We start from the raw sequence: 19,190 nt of genomic DNA on the forward strand, positions 1-19,190 counted from the left end.
AATAAATAGTGTAGCGTGCTGGCAAGTCCTGAAAATTCTGCACAGGTGGCTGTTCAGCCGTATAAAAGACAGATATAGCCCTTGCAATGTTGTCCACCAGTTTCTGGACTCAATTCATATTTTAAAGCCTAGCATTTTGTCTGTAGCAATGTTGGTTATTTGGAGCTATGAGTTACCATATTCGGACAAGAAATTGGATTTCTAACTTATCAGCTAAGCCTACTAAAGTCAGTCAGCAAGCTGAATCCATACACTGTAAGGATGGGATGCTCAACTATATGGAAAATAGCACTGCGCCATAAATCTAAAATCCTAATCTTTCCATTCTAGTGCTTTCCATCCAATTGTCATGAAAGTTTTGGGGTTGTTACTTTAAAAGAGGCCATACACACAATCTTTTAGTATTTACATATAAACACAAAGCCAACAACACAATGCAAAGCTGAAAACCAGCTCAAAAAGACTTCAAAGCAATCGGCATGTTGATTCTATTCTAGAAAACATGGGGGGGAATTCAGGCTACAATACGATATCGCCACTCATTAAAGTTGTAGACCAGGGGTGGGGGAACTCCAGGCTTCAAGGTTACAAACGTTCTTTTTAAAAATGCAAAGTTGTGTACTGTAGTTAATCATAGGATTAACTTGCTTTTGGAGCCAGGCTCAAACAGCTATAGGTTCTACATTTTTAGTCACTTCAAGGTTGACATTATTTCCACCCATGGAAGTGAATCCTGAAGATGGTCGAGTCCATGGAAATATATAAATGTTTTTATAGAAATTTACTGAATGTTGGGAAGAATGGTTAATAAAATTGGTGTAAATACATTACTCGTGTGCCATCTTCTTTTCCAATAAAGCTTAATGCCGCTCACGTCCGTCGATTAAATCTAAGCTAAGAGACATTTAACTAGGAAATGAGGAAAACAATTTCTTTGAGATATAGATAGCAAACGATTTCTTTGTCAGGTACAATGACATCCTAGAGTCTTCATGTTACTCTGAGCACAATGTGATATTTTTATAATTGGGTTTGTAGTCTTTATAGTAAGTTAAGCAGCTCATCTAGCTCCATATTTCATCTGAAATACAGAGTGAACAAGAAGAAAAGTCAAGCAATTCCATTAAATAAGACCCTCTAACAGTAAGTTTCAAATGCCCTACATGGCCTTCATGGTCCGCTCTCTGAAGTCACCTTCAAGATTCCTCATTCACCCAAGGATTTAATTTGACTCCCCACTCATGAAAATGTATTTTACACAAAAAGCCCTATGACTATCAAATTTGGTAATCCAATTTTGAAGTCTAGTGGCTTGACATTCTCAGTTTCTCTGGCTTGTTATATGAGAAATAGTTTTTGTTAAACATAGCACTTATATATTGAGTAACAGCCAGTTTAAGATGGAGAACCTCAATATTTCTTGAAAAATTCATCTGGCCATGACAACTAGTCACTCCCAGAGGTGTTTATTACGGAGAGAGTGACGCACTTTTAACTGTGGATAATCAATACAGCCCCTATGACCTTGACAAGAAACCAACAAACATCGCTTCTTAGAGTTGCCCTCCTTTACAGAGAGAATCCCACAGAGCTCATATCCTGCAGTCTAAAAATTTATTTAACCACGCGTCACTGACACCACTAAATTGACCGTGTTATTCTACATGAGTGGCATCTATCATTATGTCCATCTGCAATGTTATTAATGAACAAAATCACTAAGAGATAATAATAAAAAAAATTTAAAATCACCCATCTGTGTAAAATGATCTACAATAGAGAAATGTCCAACTCCTTAAAAGTCTTTTCATTTGTACCCCGAAGACCTTATTGGGCCTTGTGTACCATAATCGACTGCATCGGTGCATCAAGGCCTGTAGCTCTGCTGAAGTCCAGCCCAGAATGCTTTGATAGTAGCTTCAGCTCATCTGTATTTTTTGGCTTTGATGTGTTTCATCTAGGGCTGCACGATTTTGCATAAAATGAGAATCACGATTTTTTGGCTTAGAATTAAGATCACGATTCTCTCACGATTTTCTTTTCCAGTATAAATATTTATTGCGCTTATTGACCCTTTAAGACCTACCATAGAACCAAGTCCGCCAGAGCTTATATTATATTTTTACATGCTGTGGAGCCATTTTTGGGAGCATTTTAAGTTGATATACATCAATACAACCATTATAGCCCAGATTTTAATAATATGTATGTATTAAGTGCATAGTAATTACATAAATTGCAAAAAAGTGCAATAAACTACAAATAAATTGAAAATCGTTTTTGTTTTTTTAAGATATATTTCTAGTTAGAGAAATTTAAGAGGCTTATCCCTCAAAACTGTAAATACAAAAAAGTTGCAAACTAGTTTCCTACCACAGGAAATTTATTTTAAGTGTCTTCATAGTTTTATTTTTGAAATACACCAATTTTCACATACTGCAGGAAAAACGAAAATAAATATTATAATGCAAATTTGCAAAAAAAAACAGCATATGCATAAAAATAAACTATTTCCAGCAGTGCAATATGAGTCCTAAGCATCCCAGAAACGACACAGAAAGACAAAGTCAAACATAACTTTTAAAAACACAAGTATGGGCTCATAAGGCCAGATGGTAAAACACTACATTTCCGCAAAATGACGTCACTTCCGGTTCCTGGCAGGTCAAGGGGGACATGCGATAGTTCGCGTTGATGGACGTAGGAAGTGTTATGAACAGCTGATCGGATCGGCAAAGCGTGCTTCTGGAATATTATGTTTTTGTTGCTGCAAGTGCTTTTTATGCAATTTTTGCAAAGCTATATGTGGAAGGAAACCCTGACTTAGGACAAGCTGATGACATAAGATGTAAGTACAACTCCTCCGGTTTCATATGCAAAAAAAATTATTGCGCTAGCTTACGTGATTGCAGAGCTACCGGGATTTAAAAATAGTTACGCAAAATGGAGCGTGTCCGCTCCGACCGGCTTTAAAGGGTTAACTGCACATCAACTTCGTAACAGTTGAGATTGAACATAAAAACAATAAATAAACATAAAAACAACAAATGTCTCACGTTTTGTTGTTGCCGCAAAATGTTGTACTGCTTGAAATTCCGTCTCCACCGTTGCTGGACACTGCGTGTATAGAGCAGGTAGGGCAACAATAGAAAAATAGTTGCGGGACGGCACTGTGTAGCGTTTGTCTAGGGTGTTGATCATTTTCCTAAATCCCTCGTTTTGCACAGTGTTGATGGGAGCCATATCTTTGGTCAGGTGATAAGTAATAGCCTCCGTAATTTCTTTGTGCCTGCGGGAGTTCGACGGGTATAGGGAAGCGCTGTTCCCGTTATTGATATTTGGGTGGTTGACCGGGACGGATTTTCTCCTGTCACTTTCTCGTCATCCCTGACGTGCTCTCCGTTGTTTTTTCCCTGCTAATTTTAGCATCACACGGCACAGCTTCTGTATCACGTGGTATAAGGCTCCGCCCTTGTCATTTGTTGAGCAGGAAGAGTGAGCGCTTGTTTTCATGCAGATTACGTCCCGGATCAAAATGCAGTACAATCGTCGTCTTTTTTTATTTTTTTATTTTTTTTTAATCGTTGTCATTTGGAAATGAGATCGCACATAAGTATGAATCGAGATCGCGATTTTCTAACGATTAATCGTGCAGCCCTAGTTTCATCTTGACAAAAGATTGTTTTTTGGGGGTTCCTATCAGTTGGTTTGCCAGTAAAGCACAGTAATAACATGAGCAGCAAACCATGTGGTAGTAGTTTTGGCAATATCTCCATACAGCTTGTTGGAAGATGGAAACGTTGTCCAAAACTTGGCAGATTTTGCGTTGGCTTTGGACACGATGAAACACAGTTGACCAACCGCCAAGAACACCAGCAGATAACACAGTACCCCAGATCATGACAGGTTGTGGAAACTTCATAGTGGACGTCAAAAATCGTGGATTATGTGCCTCTCAGCTCTTCCGTCAGGTTCTTGGACCTTGGCTTCAAAATGAAATCCAAAATTTACCTTCTTCTGAAAAGAGGAATGCCAACTAAGTATGAGTCCAGTTCTTTTTCCCTTTAGCCCAGATAAGATGCCGATATTGTTGCTGGTACATGAGTGGCATGGCATTAGCAACACAACAGCTGGAGCTCCTTTCCAGAAGACCTTACAAGACTGTGCGTGTTGGTGCTTGATGCACTGAAACCACCCTCAGTCCCCCTATGGAAAGCTCCCAAGTTCTTGACAATCTTCTCAAGACTACAGTCATCCCTGTTACTTGTACACATTTCTTTTCCAGTCAGCTTTCCATTAATATACTTCAGTAGAGAACTCTGAACAGCCAGCCTTTCAGCAATGACCTCCTATGGCGATCCTCCTTGTGCAGGGTGTTAATTATCATGATCTGGACACCTGTTGAATCAGCAGTCTTTCCCATGATGATGGTTCTTAGGACTTAACTAGACTGAGAGATGCACTGTGTTTACACTGTGTGAAAAGTAATTTACTCCAACTTGAAATAAAATGAAATTCTAATAATCTGAGATACTGGATTTTTTATTTTTCATGACTCACAAAGCATATTCATCAAAAATAAAACATAAAAGACTTGAATTTCTGCACATGAGATGTAATACATATTTGAACATGTATCCTTTTCAATTAAACTATGAAAAAATAATTTTTTAAAGATTTTCTCGCCTTTTGTGGGTTTTTTTTACTTTTTATTTTTTAGATGAACTAGTAGAAGTGTGCGCAAGCCACAGGCTGTTTGAGTTCCACTCTGAAGCTGTGTGTGAGCACACATGCTGAAAACATGAAGTGGCCTTCAGCGGACACTGTAATCATTCCTCCCATTGGAAACACAAAAAAAGACCTCAACAACAATTACACTGAAAGTGATGGCAGACAAAATCCACAGTTAAAAAGAAATAATGTGCAAATACAACACCGGAGCCCGGCAGTTTTCACAGACAGGTGCAAACAGTAACGCGGCAGAAATGGACACGGGGACGGTGACTAGAGAAATATAACCACCATTTTAAGGGTCATTTTCCAAATTACAAACGCTTACCCCTGGTGATTTCTAGCAATGATTTCTTAATGGCTTTAGAGAGAGCTTTTTTATTTTTACGCTATCCACCTCAAGATCGCTTTCTGTTCACTTGATACAATGCAGCTGAAAGGAATCAGTGGGCAACAGATTACATTTGAAAAACTTTACAGTAATGAGTCCTTCAAAAACCAAAGCTCCCGCACTCAGAACAGCCCAAACACCAGGCTGCCGAGAGCTTTCATTACCAAATACTTTCTGTCCAAGGCAGAAAAATTGTGAAACTGTCCAAAGACCTCAATACACATCAGACAAACAAAAAACAAAGCAGACAAACATGGATTTTCTCCAATATGCCCTTGAGCTAGGCATTTATCTGCAGCTTTACTGTAGCACAAGTGTGTTCTGATCATGAGCCCAAAGTTTTTCTCTCTCCCCAAAGTTGAACGTCTTTGCCTGCCGACGTCTCCTCTCCTCTGTGCCTCATTGTCATTCCCTCTACTCTTAAAAGTTTGCTATTGTATCCAACACAACGGACCGTCCACTTAACGGCAGCGAAAACAATAGAAAAGCCAAAGTGAGTCTCCACAGCTTAAAGTGATTAGATGAATTTCTCACTAATCCCCACCTTGAGCAGGTAGGAGAACGCTCCCAGGGCTACCAATCGATTTGATACACACTCTCACACAGAGATACACACACACTCTAACCTTTTCTAAAATCATCTCATCAAAACTATTCGGGAGCTCATTTGTGTTCGGTTTTTTGGGGGTCCTTACAAAATGGCAATTACATCCAGCGTATTAACGAAGGTGCCAAACGATGGGACCATTAAGGGAGCTGACACAAACAGATCGATCGGATATACAACAGACACGTGGAGGAATGAGAGCAAAAATAAAAATCTTTACGCGAGGCAACGGGCAACACAAAAAAAAGAAGAAAGAAAGAAAAAAAGGAAGGGCTGAAAAGAGGAAACGGTGCAAAAAGCACACGCAAACAAACGAGCCGTGCTTTGTCCAGGCAGCTGTGACGGTTGTATTCTAAATGGGCCATTACAGCACAAACAAGCAGCACGCTCATTGATCGCAGGCCCACAGGACTCGAGGCACCTGAAAGGCTTTGTGCCCTACAGAGGCAGAGATACCTGTACAAAGCTCCCAGAGGAGACTTCATAAAAAAGCATGGTGATCGTGTACGCCCCGCTATGATCAATATGTTTATAGTTTGTAAGAGGCGGATGCGGTGAGTTACAAGATGCTCCGTCACAGTGATTTGACAGGAGTGCTGCTAAATGCGGTAAAAGCAAACTTATGAAGAGTTTCTGTTTTGTCTCATTAGAGCTCAGGCTTAACTTTGTGACACGGCTGCTCATTAGTTACACCCCAAAGGAAAACAAAGGGTAAAAAGCGCATACATTTGTATTAAATGAGCCTCCGGACTAAGACCACCAGGTACCGGAACAGCTTCTTCCCCACAGCTGTCAGACTCCTGAACTCTGCCTCCTGACATCTGACCCACGTTAAACTCATGGACTGAACATACACACACCCACAATGGACAACTGTACCCTCAAACACAATAATAACATGGACTGAACCACCACTCACAACCACTAGCACTTTATATAGCCTCTGTAGAAACTATCTACACCCTCACTTATCTTAACTGCACTACTGTATAGCTCTGTGTAAATAATCATTCTGTACATTCGATAATTTTTAATCCTACAACTGTTTACAACTTGCATAGTTCCCATTTCTGTATAGCTGTATATCCCAGATTCTGTAAAGTTATTTATTTCATATTCTGTATAGTTTTTCATATTTATATCCTGTTCATATCCTGTACATAGCTTGTACTCACTACAGCCTGTACATACTTATAGTTATAGAATATTCACAACATACTTCATACCGTGTACATTATAACATACCATAATAGACCCATTTCTGTAATATACTCACATATCTATATTATTGCTAATATATATTGTAATATATCTATATCACTAAAGCACTTCTGGATGGATGCAAACTGCATTTCGTTGCCCTGTACCTGTGCATGTGCAATGACAATAAAGTTGAATTCTATTCTATTCTATTCTATTCTAAATGACTGACAATGAAAATAAGTTTGGTTCAATGGCTTTGACTGAGCTCCTGTTTAAGAAACTTTTTTTGTTTGTTTGTTCAGATATGTAACCACTAAGGTCACGTTCACATCTGTGGTTCTGCTCAGCTGGTCCAGAAATGAAATATTAAATTTGCAGCCTCGTTATTTAGATCTGCCACAAACAAACCACGAGGAGTAAAAATGGAGCCTGGCAGACCGACAGGTAACTCGCTGATTGGGCGGGCTTAATGATGAAATCCTGCATCATCGTTGCAGGGCAAAAAAGTTGGTCAAGTTGTTTTGTCCAGGTTGCATAACAGAGCAATTTGTTTCAGTCTCAGTTTGTCTGCCATGAATTAATCGTTTGGTCTGCAAAATATCCTACAATGGCAAAAAATGTCCATCAATGTTTCCTTGAAGGCGAGGTAAGGTTTGCAAATTGCTTCTCTTGTCTGTTGATAGACTGAACATATTCAACATCTACTACAGAAGACCAAGATGATACTCAATTATGTATTTCATCGAGTCCTTGCAGATTAATTTGTTTATGAAAAAACTGATCATTTCAGCTCTAAATCTCTCAGCTGTTTTCAGAATCGTGCACATTTATCTGAAGAGAGCCAAAAAAGTAACGACTAATGTTTAGTATTATTAGTAGGAAGAAGCATTGCTTCTCTTATACCATGTGTAACAGGCAAATCGTGTTATCATTTTTATTATTATTTTTACCTCTCAAAGAACAAAGTCTATGATTATACCAGTGGACAACGCCTTCGCTATTACAGTAATGTCCACAGGTTCCTGGATGATGGCCCTGTTTTATGTGACTACAGCAGATGGTCTCATTTTTATTTTAGTTTCACCACATCTAGGTTTAGCTTTTAGTTTGGTTTTAGTTAACTATAATAACCTTCATAGTTAGGCTAACTTATGATAAGATTGTTGTCCGTATTTTACTTTTTATAATTGTGTTTTTGAATGATTTAGATTAACGGTCACCGACAGGAAATACTTCATCTTTGGAGGTCAGCTATCGGCCACTCGTGACACTTCCTATGGAGTTCCACAGGGCAGCTATCTGAGCCCGTTAATGTTCTCACTATACATGTGGCCGCTTGTTAATCAGACAGCATAATATTTGCTACTGTGGTTATGCAGATGATACACGGCTATATGTTTCTGTAGAGGCAGTGATGCTTTGACTAAACTCTCTATTACTGTATTTAATTGGCAGTAATATCAAATATTATCTATTCAGAAGTTTGGGACATTAGCAACGAGTGTAAAACCACAAGTTAAAAGTTTTTTTCTCATTCAGATTTGAGCTTTAAAGCTCATATTAAATCAAACAGTCATTTAAGTGATTAAAATGCAACTTTAATTCAAGGGGTTTAACCAGGTATTGTTACAGCCATTTTTATACATTTGGAGAGCCTAACCAGCAACAGTATGATGGCCAGGTGAGGACTGTTTTATCAAAAATTAAGTATAGAACTTGCATTTGGTACTAGAACTCTCAATATGACGTACCAAGAGATGTTAGTGCAGGTGAGGGAGACCATCATTACACAGAAAATACTACATAAATCTACCAGGAAAACAGCAAAAACGTTAGCAGCGGCCAAAGTTAACAGTCTGCAACAATCTTCTCAAGAATAAATGCACCGACCAGCTGACCATGACAACTAAACTAGATGATTACAGGATTGTTTTCTCAGTCTGGAAAACTCCTTCACAACATCTAATCAAGTCAAAAACACTCTCGAGGAGGTAGAAATATCATCATCAAGTGTCTACAATTACTGGTTACACTTAAGAATAAGGAGGACGGATTAGAGACTGCCAGAAAACATCTACACATCTCTAGTGTTTAATGACCATGTGACACCTGGTAGAAGCAGCAGGATGAACTGTGCAGTGTACAGGGCTTTACTGCCCGCTCAGATTCAGACAAATGCTACAAAAGTGCCTGGATAATGAACCAAAGCATATTGCAGGAGTCTCACGAGGCAATTGGATATTTTTCAATGGCCAAGTCAGTCATCTGATCTCAACCCAAAAGGGCAGCTCATCAGTTATTAAATACAAAACTGAATGCAGAGACTCACAAACAAGCAGCAACTGAAAGTGACTGCAGCAGAAGCCTGGTCTAACCAGAACCTACAGGGACAAGAGAGTAACTGTAGAGCCAGATCACTCGCATATCACAGTTACTTGGTTATATTTGCACATAAGCACCTTATAAGTATATTTATTGCCTCCTTGTGTGTGCACACAGTGTACATGTGCATGCCCTGTACTAGAAAATATATCTGTGAAACTCCACAACACTTAATACAAAAAACATATATATTGAAACAAAACTGCTGAACACAATGAGCTTAGAGTAGCTAATTAACATCATGATGATATAATTAGGTGAACAGCTGAAACTTGCACACGCTGAATTGTGCGCACTAAATCAAATACCTGTCTTTGAGGTTGATGAACTGCAGTTGTTTTCTTTATGCACCACTGCTGATATATGTGGGGGGGGGGGGGGGTTTCCACCCCTCAATTTTCAGCAGTTTTCTTGCCTGTGGCATCTACACCGTTATATGAAGATGAAGCATGGTTGTGTTTTCACAATTTTTGTCATTGACTTGGTACTTAAGCCAAGACTGCAAATGCATCTAATAAGTCAAGGATTTAGCCATGAACTTGCTGAGACCTGACAAAGGAGGCATCTTCAATCACTGCAATATAGCAGAGATGCAGTTAATGTGTGGCTGTTATTGTGTAGTTTGACTCCACTTTTTCAGAGGCTCTGCTAAAACAGTGTTTTAAATCATTTTCACTAACAAAGTAACACTTCTCATCCAGCTCCCTTCATCAGCACATTTGACTGTATCAGCTTAATTGAACTCTTGTTTTTCACAGATAAGGAGCGAGGGATAGTTTTCTTTTTGCACATTTCATAAAAATGAAGGGAGGAAATGAAGTGAGGTGTTAGGCAGGTAGCACGTACAAAAAGAACAAAAACAGAAAGAAATCAACTTCTTCCAAACAGCTACATCTCATTAATATTCACTCCCAAAAAATACAAGATACTGGTGAATAAATTCTCCACCTCTGTTACAAGAAAGAAAGAGGCCACTATGTGAATATTATTTGACTGAAAGTTCCCTAAACTTTTATCATACTGTGTGACTGTTAATACCCTCAATATATGAGAGCAGCTTAACTAAAACCCCTGTCCTCACCCTTTACTGTAGCCGTAATGGATGGTTTGTGAGATATGACTTCTGAGATTAGAGTAAAGTGTAACAAGAGACTTATTGTAAGGACATTTCCTAAACTGTGTGGCTAGAATTAGAAGATGATCCTGCAGGATTTGTTTGTAAGAGAACTGGAAATCATGTCTTGACTTCCCACAGCCTCCTATGGTAAGATTTAAACAAATGTGGAGGTGTACAATGTCAACCTGGCTAAAAGAGAGTCTGTATCGAAGGCGAGGGGCGCCATCATTTCCAACATTCGTCTTTGAGAAGATGAAAAAGAAATAAGAAGCAGAGTATGTGTTAAGGTAAGAGCTGAAAGATCAAACGGATAGAGTGCACTCTTCTCTCACACACATAAAAAGACAAATCAAATATCACGTGCAGCCGAGCATGAATAGCTCTTTGTTGGTGGAAAAAGCGTGCAGAAACATGCCAAGCTACATGCCGTACACATGCTGGTGAGGCAACCGTGCACAAACACAAATGAAGAGTAGACATACCAGAAGTTTTTGAAGGGCGTGTTGATTTCAAAGCCCCTGCGGTCCACGTCTCTGATGTTGGCAGCGGTCAGTTCCACTTCAGCGACAGCCAGCCCCGCTTTGTAATCCTGAAAATCACAAACACAAAGATAGAAAAAAAATGATAACCATTTAACAGATTGTTCACATTTTCTCAGCAAAAAATATAAAAAGGAACCGTTTATCCTCTTCTTACATTACAGGATTGAGTGTTTACCTCACTGTTAAATATGGAGCTAAAGCCACAAGATCGTTAGCCTAGCATTAAGGCTAGAACCAAAGAGAAACAACTGGACACAAACACTCGTTATTTCTACATTTTTTTTTTCATTATTCTTTTCACCTGCATCTTTGCAACAAAACAAACAAGCATGACCAAACGTTTCGTAACTCAGAATACACAAAACATAAGTCTTTCTTTTAAATTTTTAACAGAGAGGCTAGCTAAGCTAAGCTAATATTACATGACATTTACGCTAACATCATGTTTGGAAAGTACACAATTAAATACCTTGAATCTTCTCAGCTTAGTCTTAATAAGGATGCAAATAAGTATTTTAATGAATTAAAATTCACTGTACTTTGAATTGCTTTTTAAATTTTTATTCTAGCTCATCAAACAAGCTAATAATCTCAGCGTTCTCCTACAAAGAGAAAGAAGTCTGGGGCTTTTCTGTGTGGGTTTTACATGTTCAACCCATGTCTGTGGAGTCTCTCCAGGTACTTCAGCTTCCTCCCACAGTCCAAAGACTTACATTTGGTTAGATTATCTAGTGATTATAAATTAGCCATATGTATGAATGTGACCATGAATTGTTGTCCATTTATATCTGTTATCCCTGCAACAGCCAGTTCAGGGTGTAGCCTGTGTCTTGGCCCTTGTCTCTTAGCCCTCCATGACTCTCCATGACTCTCAACTGGATAGCTGGAAGAGAATAGATGCATGAATAGATGGATGGATGGAAGGATGGATGGATGGATGGATGACCATTATAAATGCAGGTATTGAAAGACTGGAAAGTAGCTAATATCGGCCTGCTGCCAAACCGGTCGGACTCTATTAATGTTGTGCTTATTTGCCTCTTAAAGGCCCCTTTTATCTTCTTAGTAAATAAATAAGCATCAAAATTGATTGTGAAGTGTTGGCCTAACATGGCATTCTGAATTGTACTGAAGCAAACTGCGAAAGTTTTTTTTTCCTCACTAAAAGAGTGTTACTTTCCTGTACATCTTTATTTCCCCCACTTTTAAAGCACAGACATATGCTTCAAGTTGAAAATGAATGCAGAAAATATTAAAAACAATGTTCCCTAAGGGGCCCTGCAAATATTTGGCTTCAACCACTGGGCAGCACTTCAAGCCCCTTCTGGTCAAATTACAGACCCTGCTTAATAAGGTGGGATCAACAGGTCAGCTCATTAAAGTCGCAACCTGTTACTCAAATGAGGCTTGAATGTCAACACTGAGGAAGAAGCACAGTCACAGCTGTATATTATATAGTATATACATAAACACACACAGGAAGTGGATATAATGTTAGACTCGTGAGAGGGACCTGCTGAACTGTCATTGACTTTCTTCCTCTCCTCACCAGTGACGCACAAACTGCCTCTGTATGTGGTGTGCGTGTTTGTGTGTTGCAGAGATACACCGGGATAAGTGTGTATGTGTGTGAGACACATAGAAAGCAATAGAAACCAGAAAGAGATAGGGAGAGTATACCTGCGCATAACAGCAAAGCTCTGTTAAAGCCAAAAGTTTCATCTCGGGAATCCAAACCAACCCGAGCTTTCAGCTTCAATGTTTTCTGAGGCACATTTCAGAAAATAGGGGTTATGTGCAAAGGCACAGTTTTCACAAGTTCCACTGTAACTCTACATGCCCCTCCCTTCTCCCACTTCACCCTCAACACTCACAGCAGTTTAGACCATTTTCTATAGCCTAGAGCTCCGAGCCAGAAAGAGACGGAAAAACAGACGGGGAGACGGAAGAAGCGCACCCACTCCCACACATATAAGCAAAATATCAAAACAGAGCCGAAATCCGAGGGGTTCCAACTTTACAGTAAAGAATAATACACACTCGAAAGCATCCCTGATGCACTGAGACAAAGCCAAAAAGACGTGACTCAAAAAGATGAGGGTGACAAAGAGCGCGAGAACACAGAGGAAGGGAGAGACCGGTGAGAACGTGCATGTGAAGGGAGGTCATGATAATCCTCACTGAGAGTGGGTGAGACAGGCGAGGGGTCAGCTGAGCAGTTGACAGAGAAAGTGCGTGTGTTTGTGTGTAAAAAGCCAGAATAAAACACCATCTTCACAAATACTCCAACAGCGAATTACAAATACTGCTTAAGTGAGGAGCACTAAACGCTGCCACGCTGTGCCAGCTATAAATCATGTGTGTTTTCTGCGCTAACTGTTCTTCAGCAGCGAAAACAATTTGCACTAATTACGCCCAAACAAAGGAGGAAATGAATCTATGCCATCGACGCTGATTAGGCGCTTTTTTTGGAAACGCACGACCTAGCGGTGAGAAGACGCGTGCACGTGTGTGTGCGCGTGTTTGTGTGTGTGAAGGAGAAGAGCGCTGCCATATCTCTTGCTAAATAATTAGCAACCACCTTCTCAGAGCAGCCAGATTTTACAGATTGCAATCCAAGATGGAAGTTTACTTAAATATTTTTTCATGCTGCAGCATTTCCAGCCTGATCTTTTTGCTATTGTGTGGGCTGGATCAATTGAGGCTAATGTTGTCAAAATCTTCATTTGGCCGTCGTTAGCCCCAATTAGACTACTTCAAACAAATTTAGAGGACTGTAGTGAAAAGCGCGACCAATTATTCTCCCGTCCCACAGTTCCGTGCAACGATACCAGGAGAGGACAACGAGGCAGCGTCATGCGGAGATCCCGTGAAGCTTTATGAGTAATTAAGACCCTTTGATTTCACAAGAGGATGACATAAGTGACGGAGAGAAAGAGAGAGATAATGTGAGAGTGAGGCTTGTATGGCCAGGTCCTAATTGAGCTGAAACTTTTGACGCGAGGGCCTCGAGGGCAGCAAAAACTTGCCTCTCTCTCCTATCAATTACAGCCGTGTACAGTTGTTGCTCTTTTAAGTTCAGCGCGTTCAGAGGTTTGAAGACGCATGACGCTGTAATGAGAGCGTGGGGGTCATGGAGTAGAAATGCAGTCTCCTTCAAAGCTCGCAGTTGCCGTCCGTTCAGATCAGCAGAGGAGCTCGATGTGGCGTTATAAAAGAAAACACACGAAAAGCCCCGCAGAAGGACAAACGATTTACATGGAAGAAAAAGAAATGACAGCAGAAGGATGTCTGCATGTGTACGCGTGCATGCAGGCATCAGTGTTCACGCCTGTCTGAATGCATGTGCCGAGAGGGCAAAGCAGTCACCTATATCTAATGACCCTCATCTCACTCGGGCAGCCAATTAGAGAGTTGGGTGTTAGCGGCCGTCCAGCCCTCACCACTCGTTACCTACCCAATATGTGCTGCAGCCTCCTGCCCTCTCCAATTAATTCACCAAGTATGGAGGGATGGAGAGAAGAAGCAAAGGCATTAGAGGTAAAAAAAATAACCCTTTTTACAACTGCTGAGGGGTAGGAGGCATTAATGGCGCTTATAGGAGGAGAGAGAGGGGAAAAGGCCCTAAGGCGAATGTTCTCACGCATGTGTATGACTTACTACTTGTGGTCCATATGCAAAGCATCTCAGGGAGGTGAAACTAATTTTTTATTTTAAAAAAGTAAAAGAAAAAAATTAGCTCATATCAACAAAATCTCGAGAACTGTTACAAGGCGTGAAGGACAAAGTCTCGCTCACGCTTAACCTCGTGAATTCTGCACAAAGGCCGTTTGGAATATTCCAATTATTTCTCTCAGAGCTTTCCAAGTCAGTCGCTTCTCAGCACAGAGCCGCTCTGAAAGAAACCCAGACAAATAGAGGCAGGGCTCCACGTCTATCTCCAATTCCATGACCACTCAACCACTTAAAGCTGCTCTAAAAGCATGCAGGGTAACACCGTCTCACACAGAGGTAGGCGAGTTTAAAAGAGCACACATGGAGACAAAAGACTATTTGATTATTTTAAACATCGGGCGGCGAGGCAGCGAAGGGCGGCGACAGGGTGGAGAACACGGAAGTCACATGAACGCATGAAGACAAGAGTTTGATGTCTTCAATTTCTGTATTCCTCAAAGTCGGTTGAGGGCGCGTTTCAACCAACAACCAATAAAAGACACATTTTTGGTCATTTGGTTAAAACATTTTCACAGAGCTTGACTGGGGATCCTGCAGGTAGCTGTAAAGACTTTTAAGACTCTCACAGCTCTTCCATCGTGAGATTGTCTGGAAAAAACATAAAGATCATAGGTTTCTGTAACTAATAGCACATGACTCCAACGAGCGTCAGTCCACCCGGACCTTAGCATGCACAGACCTCAATCAGGGGGACTTTGATTATTCTGAAACTTTTATTCTAGCTCCAGTAGAAGGTCAGATTCATTTGGTTTATTTCCCCCATCAGCCTCAGCTGCTCTTTGTTCTAATTAACAAATGCTAGCATGCAAACACACAATTAATACCACTTTCAGACAGCTACAAGAAGCATCGCAAGTAATCTTCTCGGTGCAACCTTCATTTGACTACAGCTGACAGCGTCTGCCCACAGACCTGACAACACACGACAGTGTCACAAACACACAAGACAGTCATGAATCTTTATTTGTGTGCAGCTGAGATCAGATCAGTCCTGAGTGTGCGTGCAGCAATGACTAGGAACAGCAACGTGTTTGCTGGGCACTGCAGCAGGTGTAAACTTACTGCATGATGGTGTTTGATTACAATAAAGTTAAAATTATTGAAAGTGCAACCCCACCGTGAGCTTTTGTCTAGTCGCAACTTGTGGTCACATTCAGTTTTAGCTTCACATGCTGTCTGGTCCATTTTCTCGACTCACGATGTTACTGAAAATAGTGTGATGGCAGCGCAGGCTTCAAGGCTGTCTATATGTGATAGACAACAACTGCGAACAGAGACACAAACCTTTGGCAGCGAAACGCTTTTATATTCAGATTGGCAAGAGGTCAGTAATGCTTCTTTTCCACTAGCGCCTTACTCCAGGGGTGTCCAACTCCATCCATCGAAAGCATGTGTCCTGCAGGTTTTAGATGTGTCCTTGATCCATCACAGATTTCAATGACTAAATTATCTCCTCAACATTTTTTGAAGTTCTCCAGAGGCCTGGTAATGAAGTAATCATTTGACTCAGGTGTGTTGACCCAGGGTGTTATCCAAAACTTGCAGGACACCGGCTCTCGAGGCCTGGAGTTGGCCACCCCAGGCCCCTGGCCTCAGCTGGACTCTGTTCTTAGGGATTTCCATTAGGTGGTAGTCCCCAGTACCAAGTACCAAGTACCTTTTATAGTACCTACTTGGCAAGAGTTCCAAGCTAAGTCAATAGGTACACGACGAGGTGCAGACGTTTTAGTGACAGATCAACCAGCTGGTATACAATCGCCTCAATGCCCTCCATTGTATGTATCATACAAATGAAGTCATGATACTTGAGGTCGCCTTGCTATAACAATCCCACCCACATTAAAACGCCTGAAACTGAATAAAGTCAAGTCGAGTCGAGCAGGTGCTAGTAAAAAAGAGGCCTAACGTGACTGGGTATAAAAAGAGCACCTTAGACAGGCAGAGTTTCTCAGAAGTAAAGATAGGCAGAGGTTCAACAATCTGCAAAACTCTCTCTCCAGTTTCAGAATGATGATGTGCAGACTGGTTATCTCTCATCATCCACAGTACGTAATATGAAAAGAGAAATCTGTGCAAGTAACATGGTAACATCTAGAAAGGCACCATCAGACTAACATATGGTCGCGTCAACACGACGTCTTTTTCAGGGAGAGCCTTGAATATTTTTTGCCCCCTCGCTAGTCTGATGATTACATTTGTTCTGTTTGTTGTGTCTTTGAATACATAACCAGTAACCAGCTCACCAAAGCTTGTTTTAGTCTTATTGTGTTAATAACCAATCAAATTAGTACTGTCAAAAAAGTGGTCTGTACTGATGAACCCAGAGAGATTCATTACCCCACAGTGCAATTACCTTCTGACCATTTTTAGCATCTTGAATGTTTTAGTTTTTCTGCAACTAAGCGGCCTTTGGTGCTCTCACTGCTACATTTCAGCAGGCAGCTAAGACAGGAAAGTACCACTGAACACAGGACAGTATTTAGTAGCTAAAAGGAACAGTATTTAATTTGTAATTAGTCAAACATTTTCCATTGCAATCAACTTAATATGCAAGTGTTGTAATCACGGCTTCCAAGTATGAAAAGAGAAAGAAAGGCAGGTGTAAACTGCTCTTGTTACACAGCAAAAGATTTGAATTTGTTATCTTTCAGCTAAATCAGGTATGAAGACAAAAAACGAAGAGCCTTGATCTCAAATTCAGTCGCAGCATCAGTGCTACAAAACGGCCTCGAAGTCTCTGGATGATGTTAAGTCTCACAGAGAAGATCTTGTGAAGAGCAGAGAATTTAATTAAAGCAAAGATTAATTAAAATTTCAGTCGCAATCTCATTGCGTACTCTCCCCCCCCCCCTCCTTCCACCAGGAAAGGCTCTACTGCATGTTGAAAGTTTTCATTTCAGCTAAGATTTAACTTGGAACTGGGAGGAATTCTAAATTATACACAAGATGACAGCGAGAAATATGATCATTCAACCATCAATCAATCCCTCAGCTACCAGAGTGAAAACAAAGTGGGCAACACTTGTGATGTACGACACGATAAGACACGAAACAAGTCACTCTGCTTGTGCCAATTTGCCTATGCAGGGCATGGCAGAGAGATGGTTCTCAGAGTAACCGTGTGTGTGTGAGAGAGACACTTTGCGCACTGTCTGACTTTCTTTACCTTGGTGTTTAAGTGACCTTAACCACAGCTCCATCACGGGGCTTACGGTCCATGAGAAATGGGGTAGGGGTGTTGAAGGAGGAGCTGGGAGGATGATGTTTCCAATAGCTCGTTCATCATGTTAGATTAAATACTCCACTCCACTGAACTTGAACAGGGCTATGGTCTACCTCCCTCCCTGTGCTCTTGCTCTCCATCACTCTCTCCTTTTCTTACAAAACCACCAACGCTCGATTCTCACTCATGCAAGCCCTGCACCGAACTGGTCTTTCCACCCTGTTCACTTCATCTTCCTACTTCCATCTCTCAGTTTCTGACTCTTAAGTCTCTTGTCTTTCATTTGCCGCCTGCTTTCCTCCCTGCAAAATGCACCGCAGCTGCTCCTGCATTTATGCCGAGGATTTAGCTTGTAAGCTAAAATAATACAATTAATTTGTTCACTCCCCGATTCTCTCTTTCCCTCCGATTGTCCCGCTGTCTCAGATCAAGGAAGTGGAAATGTGCTGACAAGGAGTGATACCCAAAAGAGAATTCTAACAAAGATGTTTGTTCAGGCTAATGAAGAAAATAATGAAAGGCAAACAACAAAACTACAAGAGCGAGCGAAACGAAATGAGAGCCGAGGAGTGATGGAAATGAGTCGAATGCATGTAGCATTATCAAATATGCACACAAATACGTGTCAGGCACTTTAAGAAATAGTATCACGGCTGTGAGGTATCTTTCCATCTCAGATGTTATATCTCGCTGTCGGGACAGGAGCAGGCAGAGAACAGGGAAGCTGTACATGAACAGGGACTATCAGGGTTTAATTGGACTGACATCAAATATGAGAGACTCAAGGGAAACTTTAAGAGCAAACTTATCTCTTCTTTATTTTATGACTAAAATGGAGATGGAAGGTCCACAACAACAAAACAAAGCTGTACATTAACACCAAGTCAGCTACATCAGGGGCGTTTAATTATTTTGTTCCTATAACAAGCATGCTAATGTGCATGTAAAGTATTAATACCACCAAGAAGCCTCATGAGTACTTGTAATAATTGTACTTGTAATAATTTGAATATATACAAAGGAGCTTGCAAAGAAAAGTGAATATATACACTACTACAGTAAAGCTAAGTGGTTCATAGTTTATGGTGTAGCTGCTTTGAGTGTCATGTAAGCTTTCACTAGCCAAAATTAGCATTCAATTTAACGCTAGGATGCTGTAAAGTTGTAACTTACTAGCCAAGTTTGTAGGTTATCACTAGTGTTAGCTGCTAATGTCAGTTTAAACATTAAAAAAAAAACCTTCAAAGTAAGATCACATG

At 40.5% G+C, this 19,190-nt stretch overlaps 1 protein-coding gene across 2 annotated transcripts in view; it reads right to left on the reverse strand.

Annotated features, from left to right (window-relative positions):
- The window catches only part of arap2 (ArfGAP with RhoGAP domain, ankyrin repeat and PH domain 2), a 176,039-nt gene that overhangs the window by 106,008 nt on the left and 50,841 nt on the right, over positions 1 to 19,190 (reverse strand). For both annotated transcript variants that reach the window (XM_085399672.1, XM_085399662.1), the window contains exon 10: positions 10,914 to 11,020. In XM_085399672.1, coding sequence (XP_085255798.1) covers positions 10,914 to 11,020 — 107 coding nt within the window. The remainder of the gene's footprint in view (positions 1 to 10,913; positions 11,021 to 19,190) is intronic.

The sequence above is a fragment of the Rhamphochromis longiceps genome, linkage group LG3 (assembly GCF_057381845.1).
Source record: "Rhamphochromis longiceps isolate RC_006_pf linkage group LG3, R_longiceps_female_GT1.1, whole genome shotgun sequence".
Lineage (NCBI taxonomy): Eukaryota > Metazoa > Chordata > Actinopteri > Cichliformes > Cichlidae > Rhamphochromis > Rhamphochromis longiceps.